At 38.7% G+C, this 13,066-nt stretch overlaps 1 protein-coding gene across 1 annotated transcript in view; it reads right to left on the reverse strand.

Moving 5' to 3' along the window:
- The window catches only part of EML6 (EMAP like 6), a 295,589-nt gene that overhangs the window by 159,633 nt on the left and 122,890 nt on the right, over positions 1 to 13,066 (reverse strand). Inside the window, exons 6-7 of the mRNA XM_081589485.1 lie at positions 8,460 to 8,645; positions 6,460 to 6,595 (exon numbers count right to left, since the gene is read on the reverse strand). Of these exons, the coding sequence (XP_081445611.1) occupies positions 6,460 to 6,595; positions 8,460 to 8,645 (322 nt within the window). The remainder of the gene's footprint in view (positions 1 to 6,459; positions 6,596 to 8,459; positions 8,646 to 13,066) is intronic.

The following is a 13,066-nucleotide window of genomic DNA, read 5'->3' on the forward strand; positions in this document are numbered from 1 at the left end:
CCAGTTCTAGGCATGTATCTGACACTTAGTAGATGTCTAATAAATGCTTAATGAGTGGATAAATGAATGATGCATCTTATACTGTGTGAATAATTACTGTACTCCTTTAGACATACTCATTTACAACCATTAACTCCAAGCATTTTATTACCATAGATGTAATTCATTTTGATTTCCATGCATTAACACTTATTTTTGGTTTTTCTTGCTACCACTGTAAGTCACTTAAGCTTCATTATGTTACGCAGATCACAAATTTGTTTTAAAAATGATCAGACTCAAAGGGAACTTTTGTTGAGTTTGGTGTGAGACTTGAGTTAGAGCCCTAAGCCTACGATTAACTTGATACCAGTGGCCTTGAGCCTCATCCTACTTAACGTAAGGTGAGAGTTTCACATGCTGACATTGTGTGGCACTGTCTCTCTCAGCATGGAAACTCTGGAACTTGATAGTCACTGAAAACTATATTGGAGGTCCACCATCCCATACATTGGAAATTTTTGGAGATAGACACATTTTGGAAATCTGAAAATTCTGGATTTTGCTCATGTAATAGACCCAGTGGAGTATGGGGCAGCATCTTGAAATCAAATATTTCTGTAGTAAAGCATATGAATATTTACACATATGAAGACAATAAGCAGCTTCATCTAAGTGTGAGCCAAGTTTTGCTGCCAAATTAGTTATAAAAAATATTTTGGGAAAAAAAGGATGTTGGACCCTTACTTTATACTATATGCAAAAATTACCTCAAAAATGGGTCAAAGACCTAAATACAAGAGCCAATATCATAAAACATTTATAAGAAATCTTCATAAAATTGAATTTGGCAATAATTTCTTGGTATGACACCAAAAACACAGGTCACAAAAGAGAAAAACAGATATATTGGATTACATCAAAATAAAAAGTTTTTGTGTATCACAGGACATAATCAACAGAGTGAGAAGGCAACATATGAAGTGGGAGAAATTATTTACAAGTCATATATCTGATAAGGGATTAACATCTAAGATATATAAAGAACTCTTATACCTTGGCAACAAAATAAACAACTTGATTTTAAAATGGTCAAAGGACTTGAATAGAAATTTCTCCAAAGATAACATACAAATGGCCAACAAGCTTATGAAAGATGCTCAACATCAGAAGTCATTAGGGAAATGCAAATGAAAACCACAAGGAGACACCACTTCATACATATCAGAATGGCTATTATCAAAAACAATAAAGTATTGGTGAGGATGTGGAGAAATTGAAATCCTTATACACTGCTGGTAGGAATGTAAAATTGGTACAGCTATTATGACAAACAGTATGAAAGTTTCTCAAAAAGATAAAAAATAGAAATACTATATGATCCAATGGTTCACTTCTGGATATATATCCCAAAGGCCATAGGACTGGAAAAGGTCAATCCTCATCCCAGTTTCCAAGAAGGGCAGTAGTAAAGAATGTGCAAACCATCAGACAACTGCACTCATCTCCCATGCTAGCAAGGTCATGCTCAAAACACTGCATGCTAGGCTTCAGCATTATGCGAACCAAGAACTTCCAGACATCCAGTCTGAGTTTAGAAAGGGCAGAGGAACCAGAGATCAAATTGCCAACATTCGCTGGATCATAGAGAAAGCAAGGGAATTCCAGAAAAACATCTACCTCTGTTTCACCGACTACACTAAAGCCATTGTATGGATCATGACCAACTGTGGAAAGCTCTTAAAGAGATAGGAATACCAGACCACCTGACCTGCCTCTTGAGAAACCTGTATGCAGGTCAAGAAGCAAGTGAGAACTCTGTATGAACAACTGGGGCTTCCCTAGCAGCTCAGATGGTAAAGAATCTGCCTGCAATGGGGGAGACCTGGGTTTGATCCCTGGGTTGGGAAGATCCCCTGGAGGAGGGCATGGCAACCCACTCCAGTATTCTTGCCTGCAGAATCCCCATGGACAGAGGAGCCTAGTGGGCTGCAGTCCATGGGGTCACAAAAAATGGGACATGACTGAGCAACTAAGCACAGCACAGCATGGAACAACTGATTGGTTTAGGATTGAGAAAGCAGTACGACAGGGCTGTCTGTTGTCACCCGGTTTGTTTAACTTATACTCTGAGCACATCAAGAGAAATGCCAGGCTGGATGAGTTACAAGCTAGAATCGAGATAAGCAGAAGAGACATCCACAACTTCAGATATGTGGGTGATATCACTCCAATGGCAGAAAGCAAAAAGGAACTGAAGACCCTCTTGATGAGGGTGAAGGAGGAAAGTGAAAAAGCCAGCTTAAAACTAAATATTAAAAATAACTAAGATAATGAAATCAAGCTCCATTACTTCATGGTAAATAGAAGGGGAAAAGGTGGAAGTAGTGACAGATTTCCTCTTCTTGGGCTCTAAATTCATTACGGATGGTGACTGTAGACATATCAGAAGACAACCACCTCTTGGCAGGAAAGCTATAACAAACCTATGTGCTGAAAAGCAGAGACATCACTTTGCTGACAAAGGTCTGTATAGTCAAGGCTATGGTCTTCCCAGTGGTCACATATGGTTGTGTGAGCTGGACCATAAAGAAGGCAGAACGCCAAAGAATTGATGCCTTCGAACTATGGTGTTGGAGAAGACTCTTGAGAGTCCCTTACACTGTGAGATCAAACCAGTCAATCCTAAAGGAAATCAGTCCTGAATATTCATTGGAAGGATCGATACTGAAGCTGAAACTCCAATATTTTGGCCACCTGATGAGAAGAGCCAACTCATTGGAAAAGACTTTGATGCTGGGAAAAACTGAGGACAAGAGGAGAAGGGGGCTACAGAGGATGAGATGGTTGGATGGCATCATCGACTCAATGGACATGGAGTTTGAGCAAACTATGGGAAATAATGAAGGACAGGGAAGCCTGGCGTGCTGACTGAACAACAAGAAACACTGCTTTACCAGAATCCACTCCTTTCAAATGGCTCTTTGTTTCCATTTTGAAGCCGAGCCTGAAGGTGGAGGAAAAGTTAAGACTTCTTGTGAGGGTAATTGCTGGGGGGCATAGGGCAGGAAAGGGTGGGACAAAGTACCTCTAAAGTTCTGTCCATTCGTTCTTCCTCTTATTTCCCTCTCCCCACCCTCTTCTCTTCACTCCCCTTTCACCCTCACTGTCTGCAAATGCTCAGAGAGCCAAGGGCACGTATGCTATTGACTGGTTGAAACTGGACCAGAAAACTATACATTTCAACTACTTTTAATCCTCACCTCAAATCCTACATATTTTAATCCTTATTCTTGTGCTGGGTCTCCCATCTCACTCTGGCCTCACTCATACCTTCAGATGCCTTAGAGTGTGCCCCAATACAGGGTGGCCCTGGCAATTGCCTCAGGAAACACCATGGAGGGCCTGTTCTGAGACTCCCTGTTCTGAGATATGCAAAGCAGTTTCTGAACTCAACAGCCCCCTGCCCTGCTTCAGTGTGATGATGGCACCAAGGCCCACCTGAAGGCAAGGGGGGGTCCCCAAGGTAATTCAGGATCATGGCAGGTTTCCCCTGCAAGGGCCTGTCCACACAGGCTCAAGAACTGGATGAGTTGACAGTGAAGAGTGAGCCAGATTTGGGGTTGTTATCAACACTTCAACCAGGAGCCTCTCATTAGTTTGACTCTGGACATTTATTCTGCTTTATGTTAAGGGCAGGAAGAAATGCCAGCAATTCTTTGGGAGTTTGATAGTGCATAATGCGCTCCTGTTACAGTGCTGCCAAAAGTGTGACAGGCAAAGGCATCACTGATAGTGAGGATTCTAGATGGACAAAATTTTGAATTTCAATGGCTAGAACTTACTTTAACAAGTAAAAAATATTTATAAATAAAATATATTAAAGCTATAATTTCATGGATATTAATTGCCTATGAGGAGAAGTAAAATAAAGGAGAGAAAGAAATGCATTAACATTCATTTAAAGTAAAAACATGAAGTAAATAAGAGTATCAGTAGTGAGCTACAACTATAAAAATTAAGGTGGCAAGAAAATGGCACCCATTCTCATGGCTCCCTTGGGTCCAAACTGCAGTGTGGTCTATACAATCCTTTAAAAACACAGTCCATTACTTTTCCTGAAATACAGGCTATTGTCCCTCTGGTTATCCACCTAAAAACACATGCTGATCCCCACCCCGATCAACTGTGAGTCCATGCACCACAGGCCCCACCTATGAGGGGCAGGCCTGCGGAAGGACCTTCTGTCCCCTGTGCACCACCTGCATCAGCTTTGATCTTGGCCAAGTGATTATGTGTGGAAATCAGCTGAGACTGAAAGAAAATAGCAAGTGTCCCTGACCATCTTCCTTTGACTCTGGGGACAGGAGCTGACCATGGGTTTGGCAGTCAATACAAACCCCCAGCTATACAGATGCCTGTGCTGAACTAGCTCTTGTAATCTCCTTTGGGAACCCAAAGTCAGGGACTGGGTATCAGGTAGAAAAGTATAGCAGAGTGAATATGGTTTCTGCCCTGATCCCTACACTTTAAAATTTATACTTTAATTACGTGATAAAACTTCTGGATGAGCTAGCTAAAGTGATTGCTAAAAAGGAATCATTATTTCGGGCTTCCCTTGTGGCTTAGGTGGTAAAGAATCCTCCTGCAATGAGGGAGACCTGGGTTTGATCCCTGGGTTGAGAAGATCCCCTGGAGAAGGGAACGGCTACCCACTCCAGTATTCTGGCTTGGAGAATTCCATGGACTGTATAGTTCATGGGGTCGCAGAGAGTCAGACACGACTGAGTGACTTCTCTTTCTTTCTTACTACCATTGTTAATGTTGCTCTTGTGGGTACTTACTTGCTTAGGTCTGCCCGAAGTATTTTTTGGGATAAAGTTTCCTTGGCCCATGCTCTCCAGCAGAGAACTCAAGGGCCTTGACTGTCTCCCTGTCCATGCAATGAAGTGGCCACTAAATTCTACAACCTCCTGTATCGACCCAGGGTCTTGTACTCAGGAAAGTATCCACATCAGTATCCTGAGCAAGAGAATAGTAATCCAATCTCCAGGTGAGCTGACTGCGAACACATTTTTGTGTGTTTGTATTTCATAGATATTTAAAGAATCTGGGCTCTGGGCACATATAGGAACTACAATGACTAGCTCACTTCCCTGTTGCTCAATTTTTAAGAAAGTTTTGGTTGAAAACAACATTATTTAAGGAGGATGGCTGAAGCATAGCGATCCATGCATTCTTCTCTCAGTCTTCTGGAATCTACCCCAGGCCAGCAGAGAGCTCTGAGAATGGCCACACCATTTGGTCTATGGAAGAACCTCTGTGGCTACACTGCCATCAGCCAACATAAGAGGGGCTTCATGAAAAACAACCAGGTGAGTATCAGCTCACTTCAGGCATTTTGAGGATGTTGGGTCTCATGTCACAGAGCCCCCTCTAGGAAGATTCTCAGGACTTTCTCTCCCATCTCAGCACTGGGAGTAATTCCCCTTCATTTGGTCAATGAGTAAGTTTCCATCTTGCTGATACCACAACTCATGGTACCAAGCACCCCTCCCTGAGTGCTGGCCGCAAGGGCCACGAGCCATCTGAGGCCCACCTGGAGCATGTGAACAGAGCTCCCACATGAGCTCAGTGGATTAACATCATTTGTGACTTCATCTTATCTTTCATATTTATATTTATATTTATATTTTCCACTTTAATCTCTTAGTCTCAAATTCTTTCTATGAAAAATGAGATAATGAGCCTATCGTGAGAACTTAAAAAGATGTATATAAACTGCTTTGCATTTTCTGGTACACATACTTAACACTGTAATAATAGCCAACATTTACTGAGTGCTGACTATGCACAATGACTTACTCTAAGCACTTTGCAAGTGTGTTTGATCCTCATATAACTCTATGAAGTTGGTGCTGGCATTATGCTCATTTTGCAGATAAGGAAACTGAGGCCCAGAGATGTTAAGAAAGTTGACCAAGGTCTCAAATCTATCATGCGTAAAACTTGGATTTGAACCCATGCCCCCTGACTCTGAGCCCATGCCCATGCTCCTACTACTGTGGTAGCTATTCCACTAAAGATATTTTTTAAAAATAACTTCTCTTGTTTTTCCTTTTTATTTATTTTTCAGAGGCTTCATGCAGTTACATTTAGGGTCACTAACTTGTTCACAAATTCCCAGTTTTGTAACTTAAAATCCCAACTCCCAGGACACCACTTAGTAGTTTTTACCATTACGTTGTTTATCTTTGCAGTAGGACCACTGGTAGTACCTACAGATACCTTTGTGAAAATTAGGAAGAGAGGTATCCATTTACTTTCAACATATTTTTGATCTTGTATTCATTACATTTATGTAAACTGTCTTAAATCCTTAATGGAATAACATGGGATAAGAGAAATATAAATACACACTTTTACACTGTATTTAACACTTTAATAAGAGCTATCGGTAAGTATTAATACATGCATTACCTTTATACCCTTGTTCTGTCTCCCTGAGATCAATTTTGGTTATTGGTTTGAAATCAGTATCCCATAATCGTATACACCCATCTCGTCCACCAGTAGCAAAGCCTTCTTCACAGGCATACATGCTGAAGATTCCAGCCTGTTGATTAAGGCACATAATACTGCAATCATTCTAAATAGTCATTATAGTTGGATCTTGATAATTAAAACATAAAACAAAAACGAAACAAAAATGAAGACAAATCCCCTGTTCTCTACCGAAATTCTGGCTATAGAACAAGTAGCCATTTGTAACATCCATTTTAGCTAGATGAAAAATTCATAATAACCACCAAAGCAAACTAGTTCAAGTGCTCCTTTGCCATGATTAAATAAATGATGGATTGTAAAAAATTTTTCAAGAATTCCTTGGCTGAAGCAGATACATAAATAATAAATTTCTTTCTGTGACAACTGATCATTATAAAGACAGTGGTGGAGGTGCTTCATATAAGTGAAAGTTGCTCAGTCATGTCCAAATCTTTGCAACCCCATGGACTATACAGTTCATGGAATTCTCCAAGCCAGAATACTAGAGTGAGTAGCCTTTCCCTGCTCCAGGGGAATCTGGGATCTTCCCAACCCAGGGATTGAACACCAGGTCTCCCATATTGCAGGCGGATTTTTTACCAGCTGAGCCATAGGGGAAACCCAAGAACGCTGGAGTGGATTGCCTCTCCCTTCTCCAGCAGATCTTCCTGACCCAGGAATCAAACCAGGGTCTCCTGCATTGCAGGCAGATTCTTTACCAACTGAGCTATCAAATTTCTTCCCCAAACAAGTAAAGATATGTGGGCTAGGAACACAAACACTTCTATAGGTCCAACAGAAGAAATGCATCCCGATGAGTTCAAGTAGGCACTATCTGAGCCTAAATGAAAGTATAAGTTACTCTTATGTTAGCTTGTTAAGCATCAGCTGAAGATGCTTTTCACATCTGATATGGTTTAAGAACTTAAAGCTGCTTTTTCATGGGAAAACGTGCTAAAACAGTATAATGTTGACATAATATCCAGTGTAAAGAGACATCAGGTTACTAAGGCAGCTTCTTTATGAATAAGGACCAATACTGACCTTTTAATTGTTTCAAGAGTTGTTTCATAATTAGCAAAGCGAATAAAATTGGTCTTCAACATATGAGAAAGGTCTAAAATTTCATAATTCCTTTGCTAAGAGTTGCTTAAACTTGTTTTCATGTTCACAGTAATACAGCATCAATTTGGATGCAATAATTTAAAGGTCTGCTGAGTTCCTGATATAATTTTACCAAATTTCCACTTATTACAACAGACTTTACGTTTCACATCATCTCCCCATTCTTCTGAGCATTTCCACTCTATCATCTGTAGATACAGCAATGAAACTACTTTACGTCAACATTGAGTGTTGTGTTTCAGTATTAAGTTTGTCCTTGTTTTTACAGAGCAGACCATCAAAAGAATTTATCAATGGTTTCTGTTTGTATTTTAAGAACTTGTGGTGTGGATGTGGAGGTGACACTCCTTCACTCAGGGTGGGGAAAATCTACCTTTCTAACCACTATAAAAACAAGAATTGTCTCCACCATGTTGGCCACAGGCCAGCAGCAGTGACATCATTCCAGATCCACTGAGTCACTGTATGTATTTTAACAAGATCTCCAGGAGATTCATAAACATGTAAAAGTTTGATAAGTGCTGGTCTAGAAGATGAAACTGACAATGAAGTACTTCTAGTTTCTGTGAAACCGCTGCTGATGAATTACACTAATCAGTCAATTGATAGAGGTAAAGGCTAATAAAGTTATCGTGCTTTTGAAATATTAAATTCTTCTAAGTGAACAAAAATAATTAGGGAAATCTTTCATGACTGTTGTGTATTCAGCAGAACTAGTTAATACTAAAGCAACAGGGGAAAAAAACAGAAATTTGTGACATTAACTTATTTAATAAGTAATTTACGAATTTCTACATGGGAATACTTACACTATGAGCTCCTTGAATGGTGCGGACTAAATTGAGCCCTTTCCATACATAGATGTCGCCATTTAAAGCACCAGAGTAGGTGATGTCTTCTTTGGCACATGCAAGGCAAAGGATGGTCTGAAGATCCCCAGTTTTGCCAAATATTCCTCTTTTTGCAGTCAGGGCATTTCCACATAGCGTCCAAAACTACAACATAAATGATAAATCATCCAAAAACAGAATATTCTGATGCATCTCACTATTGGTATTATTGGGTAATGTTTCACTGCATTTTACATAATTTTCTATAGCTGAACTATAATAGATATACAGGCTTCCCAGTTGGCTCTAGTGGTAAAAAACCTGCCTGCCAATGCAGGAGACATAAGAAACACAGGTTCGATCCCTGGGTTGGGAAGATCCCCTGGAGAAAGTAATGGCAACCCACTCCAGTATTCTTGCCCGGAGAATCCCCATGGACAGAGGAGCCTGGCGGCCTATGGTCCACAGGGTCACAAAGAGTCAGACACAACTGAAGTGACTTAGCACACACATAATAGATATACATAATTTAACTTGTTTTGCTATAACAGTAGAAATTGTAAAACATTTTAGCCAACTACTAGCAGTAAAAAAAAACTGTAACAGTACTTTTTAAACTTTCAAAGTCTCAAAATTCCAAAACTTTGCTAAATGTTTAGTGTTCATTTAATATAAAATGCCAATGTTCTCAGAATTGGCATAAAATGGATGAATCATGTTTTTGTTTAATTTCTTGCCAAATTAAAGCACTAGAGTAGGCTTATCGTAGAGAAATTTAGAAATAGAGAAAAGTAAAAGAGGAAAATTGACATTATTCCCAACATCGCAACATGTCTATGTATCTTCTAGGTATTTTTTGGTGTATATATATATGTTTTTAGAAATAACGTCTAATTAAAATGATATAAATTTTCAAGTAGAAACATTACTCAGAAATATGTTTCTAAATATGGTATATTTCATATAGTCAAATAATTGACTAGGCTTTTCAGTCTTAGCTGCATAATTTATTATGTAGACAACCATAAGCATAAAGGCTGAGCTACTTTATAGATGGTAGCAGGAAGACTCCTATGGTTATGTAGAAATTAAATATTTCACTTTGACACAGTTTTTTTTTTCAGTATGGGAACTGGTATAACTTTACTGTGATGTACATACGTAGCCTCACAATTTATCAAACTTCTTTACACATGTTTAGTTATTTTATCTTCATAATATCCTCACAAATAGGCTAAGACAGATATTATTATTATACTCATTTGGAAGAGAGAGAAAGAAGGCATAAGTGACTTGCCAAAGGTTCAATAGGAGTTATACATGAGAAAATATTGAAATATTTATCTTGAGAACTTTAAATATAATAAAGAAGTACATACAAAACAAAAAAAGATCATTTTAAAGCGCATATTCTGACTTACATGCAAGTGGTAAGGAAATTCTAAGACAGAGAACCAGAATTTTCTGGAAAGAGCAAGAATAGGATTTGAATCAGTGGTGAGGAAAAAACTGCACTGTGGTTTAGGAGAGTAGGGTTAGTACATGGAGGTGACAGGAAATGTGTGAGGAAAAATCAGAGGTAACCTTAACATTTGTGTTTGCAGAAGAGGAAAAATAATGGCCCTCTCAGAGTAGATGGGAATTTGAGCAAGCAGTTCTAGATGGCTTTACCACCCAGGAGGGCCAGGACTCAGGCAACTGTGTAGGTGGTGGCTCTTGAGAAGATGAGAGGCAGATGTGCAATCATTTAAAAAAACACAAGATTCTTTTCCATTAAATGTTAACTCTGGGAATTTGTTTCTTTGGCTATTAATATTTTTACCAAAAGGCACTAAAGTATACATCAAAAAACTAAGAACAATCTAGGGATGGATAGGTATATGCTTTGGGAAAGCATGTAAGTATTAACTTTGAGCCTGAACAAACTATGAGACATGAACAACTACTGGTTGTACATACATACATGCCAAAGAACCTGCCCTTCCACAGGTGATACTTAAGCCAGACATTTTTCATTCTATGTGTCCCCATGCATGAAAACTAAAAGGAGAGTAACTATTTGGTAATTATTATCCCTTTGACTTGGGATGTGCACTTTGGCCTAAGTTACTGAAATATTTCTACATGGACAACCACACACACACAAAAAGACTGGTATCCTCAGACACAAAGATTCTTCTGATGAAATCATCCAGTCAGATGGTATAATGTCAACATGAAACATTTCAGATGATCAAATAATTCTCTAAAAAGACATACATAGCTGTAATACCAAGACAGGTATGAAATTTTCTGCAGAAAATAGCAAATCTGAGATGTTATTTCTTTTTGAGAAGCACTACACGCTTGGAAAACTGTGACAGATTAGTGTAGCAACACCCCATTAAATTCACATTAAATGAAAAGACACTGTTTATCTTCTCCAATCTCCATTCACAGATTGTAATGCAAATTCTGTTAGAATTGGCAGGTACCTGGGAGCTCATCTGGCCCTCAGTAATCCCTAAGGTCCCTTCCGCCTGAGACTAGAGAATGGAGCAAAAGCAATAATATCCAACAAACCTGGTAGATTCGTTTCCTGTAAAACCAATGAAGCAGTTGATGCTCAACTGATACTGTTTTTCAAGCATTTGTTTCAGGTAATTGTAATTTGCCTGTTTGCCAAACACTAGGGATTGCAAAAAGAGAAAGGATTTTATTGAGTTGGCCAAAAAGTCGTTTGCTGAAATAAAGGCACTTTTTTGCTTCAACAAAAATCAGCTCTCTGCACAGGGATTATAAAGTATTTATGAAGCCCTAAGGACATGTGATAGCTTTAAATAGTAGAACCTGTACACTCATCTTTTTGTCCCCTGCTTTTTCATTACTTTTTCCTTATTTTGGAAAAAATGTATGTTATTGTAAAATAATTTTAAAATACAGGGAAAATTTAAAAACCATCAACTCACAACTCATTAACTGTTTAATATTTTGGGAGAGCCTTTCAATTTATTTCCTACAGAAAAAAAATATTTTTAAAGTAAAAATATCAAAGCCACAAATTTACCCCACTCAGAGGTAGACTGTTCATAGATCTTAAATATGTCCTTAAATATGTCCTTAAATAACATTAAGCAGTCCTCTAAAACATGACTTATAATGATTGCACAGTATTTCTTCATATGGATATACCAAATTTTATTTAACTGCCTGGAGGCAGAGGGTTTCAAGTCTTTTGTTTAGTTTTATTTGCTATTGATAAGTTATTTAGTAATGAACCAGTGCTTGATTCACACTCCTAAGAATTTCCTTGGGATAAATTACAGGATATAAAATTATTTGCAGTCCTTGCTTTGGCAGCACACATCGTAAAATTGGGATGAAACTGTTTTGAAGGGTGTCAACATTTCTAAGGCAATTGACAGGCATTGCCAAATTTCTAGACTGAAAGACCATACTCATTTACACTTCGATTAGCAAGGTTTGAGAGGGTTCATTCCCCAAATCTTTCTCGATACCAGATCATCTTGATTAAAAACACTGCTATTTTAAGGTGTCTATTCCTTAGTTATAGATGAGATTGAATAGTTTCAAGTGTCTATTAGCAGACAATCGATAAAAACAAATACTTTTGACACTCTTTGTCCATTCTGTAGATTTGCTAGAGGTCTTTACATTTCAAGAACAAGTCAACATTCTACGCTTGTTGCTTATCCTCTTCTGGTGTGTGATCTGCCTGTTTGTTTCTTGAGGGTAGCAGGAAGGTAAACAGAATGTTTTAATATTTATATAGTTGAACCTATCGTATTATTCTTTGATAGAAGAAACCTTCACCTATCAGGGTATGGAGAAGCCATTCTGGCTTATCCCTGGTTTGGCCTGAACTTTATGTGAACTAGAACAGCTTGACGTGGGGCCTGTCAAACATACATTGTACATCTGCTTTAACCAGTAAAGAATGCACTATCCAGAGGTAAAGAATGTGTTTTTTGAAGGTAGGAACAAATGCCTCCCTTCCATGATGCCCATGCTACTACTGCTTCGAAGACAAAGTTCCCTTCCCAGATGCTAGGGTCATGCTGTCTCTGTGTATGCACTAATCGGAAATTATGAATAGTGAAGTGACATCGTTAGTTGCTCAGTTGTGTCCGACTCTTTGCATCCCCATGGATTGTAGCCCGCCAGTCTCCTCTGTCCATGGAATTCTCCAGGCAAGAATACTGGAGTGGGTAGCCATTCCCTTCTCCAGAGGATCTTCCCCAGCCAGGGATCAAACACAGTCTCCTGTGTTGCAGGCAGATTCTTTACCATCTGAGCCACCAAGGAAGCCCACATCTCTGTTGAAACCTTGAAGGAAAATACCTGTCATGTTTGATGTATGTATGTTCTTTGTTTCAACAAAATATAAAAGTGTGTTGAAAACTATGTTTCTCGAGAATGCTTTATTCCTTGGTGGAGACTGCACTCCTGGGCTATTCCTCAGCTTGGCTTGAAAAAAACTCCCTTCCATTTCTTACTATGTATTGTCTATTAGTTATTTTTGTCAAATACCTTTATGGTTTCTTTATTTACTTTTACATTTAAAAATACCTTTCTCCAACTGGAAA

Source organism: Giraffa tippelskirchi, chromosome 4 (genome assembly GCF_054371585.1).
Source record: "Giraffa tippelskirchi isolate mGirTip1 chromosome 4, T2T-mGirTip1v1.2.pri, whole genome shotgun sequence".
In the NCBI taxonomy this organism is placed as follows: domain Eukaryota; kingdom Metazoa; phylum Chordata; class Mammalia; order Artiodactyla; family Giraffidae; genus Giraffa; species Giraffa tippelskirchi.